This window comes from Sinocyclocheilus anshuiensis, unplaced genomic scaffold (assembly GCF_001515605.1).
Source record: "Sinocyclocheilus anshuiensis isolate Anshui unplaced genomic scaffold, SAMN03320099.WGS_v1.1 scaffold205, whole genome shotgun sequence".
NCBI lineage: Eukaryota > Metazoa > Chordata > Actinopteri > Cypriniformes > Cyprinidae > Sinocyclocheilus > Sinocyclocheilus anshuiensis.
Window position 1 is genome coordinate 783,813 of NW_015536497.1, and position 5,595 is coordinate 789,407.

General features: G+C 39.4%; 1 protein-coding gene across 2 annotated transcripts in view; it reads right to left on the reverse strand.

The window, feature by feature from the left end:
* Nucleotides 1-5,595, reverse strand: part of LOC107687501 (LETM1 domain-containing protein LETM2, mitochondrial-like) — a 15,011-nt gene that overhangs the window by 4,202 nt on the left and 5,214 nt on the right. For both annotated transcript variants that reach the window (XM_016484872.1, XM_016484863.1), the window contains 7 exons: nt 4,079-4,222; nt 3,765-3,902; nt 3,471-3,674; nt 2,815-2,934; nt 1,528-1,647; nt 725-832; nt 516-581 (listed from right to left, as the gene is read on the reverse strand). In XM_016484872.1, the coding sequence (XP_016340358.1) occupies nt 516-581; nt 725-832; nt 1,528-1,647; nt 2,815-2,934; nt 3,471-3,674; nt 3,765-3,902; nt 4,079-4,222 (900 nt within the window). The remainder of the gene's footprint in view (nt 1-515; nt 582-724; nt 833-1,527; nt 1,648-2,814; nt 2,935-3,470; nt 3,675-3,764; nt 3,903-4,078; nt 4,223-5,595) is intronic.

Consider the following 5,595-nt stretch of genomic DNA (forward strand, 5'->3'; position numbering starts at 1 on the left):
GATTTTTTTGCACCCTCAGATTCCAGATTTTCAAATAGTTGTATCTCGGCCAAATATTGTCCTATCCTAACAAAAAAAAAAAAAGCTTATTTATTCAGCTTCAATTTCGAAAAATGTTTACCTTTATGGCTTTTTTGTGGTCCAAGGTCACATATATTTGATGGGCATTCTAAACTCATGCTAAAAATAAAAGCTAAAAATGCAATATAAAATGAAACCTTTTAAAATATTACAACTACTATAAAAATGGAAAGATTTAAAGAAAATACAATATATAATCCTTTTTTTTTTTTATAATATGAAAACTACTATTCAAAATATTACATTTTAATATTTGATAAGAGATTTTTCAGGTGAATGAAGTTTCTGAATAAAACCATTGCCTAAAACATTAAAAGCAAATATGTGCAATAATCAAAGTAATCTTATCAAAACCACATATTGTTGACTCTTCGCCTTTCAATAGATACACACACATTGAGTGACCAATACAATATCTTGTGCGACACACTTACATGTATTAACTGAGCTTCGGGTGATGGCATGTCCAGCCCTCTGGGTTTCTCCAACAATTCTTCAGACTAAAATACATAATCAAAGAGTTAACAATATCTTGAATTAAAACTCTTTGTAACCATTTCTTGTTATACAATGACTGATAACCTGGAGTGCTCTTGAAGACTGAGATATTGATTGATTGGTGATATTATAAAAACATTCCTACCTTTCTGTCTTTGATGACCGGAGCAGAATCCACCAGCACCTCCACTGAGGAGGACAGCGGATTCCCTTTAGCTGCTGTTTCGGCCTCCACAGGAGGAGGAGTGGCTTTCTGTGACACAGACATAAAGAAGGTCATTACAAATGAAACCATAACAACCATTAACAGAACAGTGATAACCTATCAGCTGTCACTTAGGCAGTGACGTGCCAGTCTGCATTTCTGCCTGATTAAGGTCTAGACATCAATTGGTTAAGGTTTCAAAGGTCAAAGGTAATCTGTTGCCAAGTACTGAGGCAAGTTTTCAAGCAGAGAGTAAAGTCTATGTGCCTATTAAATACATCAATATTTACAACCTGTTACAGAAATTTATTATGTATGCATGCTCTTTGGATATTTACAGAAAGCATATTGAATTTTTTTACATACATAATTGTAGTGTTTGAAAACAATTTTACATTATGTGAAACGGATAAGCTGGATATATTTGGTATATTTTGGATAGTCTGAGGGGATAGAAGTGGCGATATATATGATACATTGGTAACTGGAGTATCATAGAGTTACGTTTTCTATTATCATTCAACATATTTACTCACTTAAAGTTAATCTTTAACAAACTAATGATTTACCAACACTGTTAAATGCAATCTTTAGTAAAACTCAAAATGAGCATCCATTTTTAATACTGTACATTATAATGTTGTGATGCCAAATTCACTTGTAACATTTAGAGGACTGATTTTGATCTGTAGTATTTTATTATAAATTTATTTAGACAAACTAGAATAGAATTGAATTATCACCTCCAGTTTGGGCACCGGTGGGATGACTGGAGTTTTAGGAGCGAGGTCCGTCAGATACATTGCACGAGAAAGCAGCAACAAGGACGGTGGCACATTCTCTTTCAAGTGCAGGTCCAGCCACTGAGAGAGAAAGAACACAAATTACAATTAACAATTCATCAGTGACTCAAAGCATCCAGTGACATATACACAGATGTCAACATGGGGGGGAAATAATCAGAAATATAGCTGTAAGCACCAATGAGGCAGCATTACGGTGCCAATGCCACCCCGTGACAATAGGAAAACAATGCTCAGCGGGCACAAGCATTACACAAGCAGGTAAATATAAGAGGATTGTTTAAAGCAGGGGTGTCCAAACTCGGCCCTGGAGGCCCACTGACTTTAACTCCAACTTGCCTCAGCACAACTGCCTGGACGTTTCTAGCATGCCTAGTGTGATGGATCGGCTGCCTCCCCCCTAATTATCATCATCACCCCATCTCTTAGGCCCTGTCCACACGAACGCGGGTATTTTCAAAACCGCAGCTTTTTCTATGCGGTTTGGCTGTTCGTCCACACACAAACACAGCACCAGGTCATTGAAACCGAAAAAAATTTTAAACCTCCTGCCGGGGTGAAGATTTTCAAAAACTCCGGTTGCAGTGTTATCGTGTAGACAGCGAAACCGGAGATTTTGGCTTGTGACGTCGGAGCATGCGCTGTTATCTCCGCCTACTGGAAACTTTTTCAGGCTTCTGATTGGCCAACATGGCTTTACGGTTGAGATTATATCGCCACCTGTTGGCTTGGCATGCTCTTGACAGTGCTTCATAGCATGCTTTTGCGTTTTCATGTGGATGGAGAGAGGAGGGACTCCGCCCCTTACCTGGACCACTCCTTTCCGAACACTGCCCTTCCTTCACGATTCCCCAGCACAATGAGGACACCAGATCCCCTAACTCCTTCCTCTTTGGACACTTTATTCCCCGTTTTAGACATTTTATATTTATTTTCTGTTAAATAAAAGCCTCTCCGAGTCCTGACGCCACACCCACTGTGTCTGTCGTTTGCTCCTCCCGCCACACTAGTAAGACCTTGATTAGCTGATTCAGCTGTGTTTAATTAGGGTTGGAGCTGAACTCTGCAGGACAGTGGCCTTCCAGGACCGAGTTTGGAGACCCCTGGTTTAAAGTCTGTTGTATGTTTCACTTTCAGTTTGTCTACAGTCTTTGGGTGGCAAACAGTCATAAATATCCTCCAACAGGCAGTTTTGCAACCTAGTCAGGCTGGTCTGTGCACACACACCTGCTGCAACTGCTGTCGGAGCTGATCTGTGGTCAGACCCAAAGATCTCATGCCGCGACTCCTGCAGGCGGCCTGGAGCTCGGCTACAGTCATTGTGGTCACACCCTCCTTGGCGATCATCTACAGAGACACATGAAAACAAAAATCAAGTTTATCCAACAGCTGAGATCATCTCCTTAACATATCAAACGCAGAAGACTTGATACATGTTTTTAATAAGTTGAACTTATTTTAATTTGACAGCCGTGCTTTTAGAATGCGTGTCATACACAAGATGCAAGAGCAATGGTCAAAGATGTTTGTCTAGAGCAGGGGTAGGCAAGTTCGGTCCTAGAGAGCCGCAGTCCTGCAGAGTTCAGCTCCAACCCTAATCAAACACACCTGAACAAGCTAATCAATGTCTTCAGGATTACTAAGGCTATAGGCGGGTGAGTTTTTTTTTTTCTCTCTCTAGGACCGAATTTGCCTACCCCTGCTCTAGAGCATGTTTACATAAAAAAAATATAGTAAAGTAGCTTATGTGTTCTGTGTGGACAATTTTAAGATGTATGGTTTAGTCACCCAGAAACCTTGAGGTCACAGCAACATGTCAAGTCATTAATTCAGCTGTAAAACTACATTAGAGGGTCAGTAGCAGTTGTCTGGATTTGTCTCACCTCATCGTCGGCCTTGATGGTGCGCAGCTGCATCATCAGCTGGAAACGCAGCAGGTTATTAGTGCCGATGGGCTGCAGCTCCAGCAGTTTACACAAGGCCACCAGCTGCGGCCGCTCCAGATGCTCCAGCGTCAGCTCATCCTCAAAGAGCTTGGAGAACTTCACGATGTCTTTGGTGCTGGGCTGTTCACCGGTGTGCCTCACCTATAACGGTCAAGTTAGAAGCATCAGTCACATCCAGAACAATTTATACTATACACGATATGAAAAAATGGATTCGATTATCGAACTCACCTGCTGCACGTAAGTCGAGAACCTCTGAGTCTCATCTCCAACAGCTGCTTTATTCCTCCTGGCCATCTCAGCAATGGTCTCCTGTAAGAACTTGGCCAGCTCCAGTTTAGCAGCGAGTCCCTTCTCCTGTTTTTCCTCCTGTGAGAGTAAAAGAAACAAATTCAGCTGTTTCATTAGTCATTACTCAACAATTCTGAACAATGAAAATTATTACTCAGATTCATCAGACTTGTTATGCCTGTGTTTCATAATTCGGGCTAAACAAAATAGGCTGAAATCATTATCAATTTTTTTAAAACGTAAGCTTATAATACCTTCTTGGACTCTGTCTCAAATGTGGAAGGCAACATTTCTGGAAAGAGTTTGAGGAATACAGGGAGCAGAAACTCCATGAAGGGAACGATGACAAAGACTATGAAGGGCAAAAGCCGGAACAAGTCGGCACATGTCCGCATCAGCTGTGGAGACAATAAATGAGACGGGTCTTATTCATCTGTAGTCAAACACAAAAGCAATATGGGTTAGTGTGAGTAGCACTTCTGGCCTAATCCAGCTGTACTTTCACTGAGGTGTTAAGCTTTTTGGTTATGCAATCCTATTTGAGTCACATTACATTATACATCCTTGACCAAGCACTGGTTTGTTCTAACAGGATAATCAAACATAATTACCTTTTCATAAAACTCAAATCCTGTACACACATTAATAACTTACGACACATTTTCCTCTGTCAAACTACAAACTACTAATCTTCTTATATAAAGATGTTTTGAGACGACAAATAACAAAAGTAATGGTAATAATAAAATTACCATTATTTTGGACATGGCACCATGGTACTACTATAGTAATATATGCATGTAGTAAATTATAGTACTACTATAGTAAATACTATGATAATTTTCTACATGTACTATAGTAGTACAAATGGTCAAATGCAAATTGTGCGAGACAAAAGTTATTTAATAATTGTGAAAATGCACTATAATATTTACATATTTCTGAAATCTTTGAAAATGATGCTCCAATAATACAGTTTTAATTGATGATGTCATTTCCAGCAATGCCTGTTAGTTTTCCAAATGTAAGTTTTGACTGTTTAACATTTTTGTTCCCACTTAATTTTGTTTATAAGCATTTTTAAAAGCAGTGAGTGGAATATCGAATACTGGAATGTTATTCGAGAACGTATAACTTGCGCTCACATATCATGGAGACATATAAAAATATGCCAAATTGGATGGATTGCTACTACAGTATGGCGTTATTTTAATGACAAATGTCGAGAGCGCATTATTGTAGCGCGAAAGCACATTAATACAATGCGCGAGCGCGAATCTCTCCGCTCGCGCGCGGATTTCCCTTGCTCTCGCACAAAACCGGACGCTCGCGCTCAGATACACGCTGCTCTCGCCCAGAGAGAGTGCGCGCACTTAAAACGTGTCTCTCCTCTCACTCAAACTGTGTCCTGTGCACTCTCAAATCTCTGTGCTCATGCACTATAGATATTAATTATTTTCGCACCTGAATTAAACATCGTCAAACGTTATCATTATGCACTTTTAAAAAGTAGTCTCAAAACAGATTTGTGCAGGGTCTTTCCTTGATTTTTTATTGTTGTATTTTTGTTTTAACAAACTGGTTATTATAGCTACTTTGTTTTACTATATCTCTTTTATGTTTGTATTTTGATCTTTTCTGCAAATACACACATGCATCTCTTTGTAAAGTAGGCTACTTTGTATACACAGTTTTAAAAGGTACTATATAAATAAAGCTTTAACCAATCAGACCTCCACAACTGACCGATGAAAATACTACGTGAAATCTA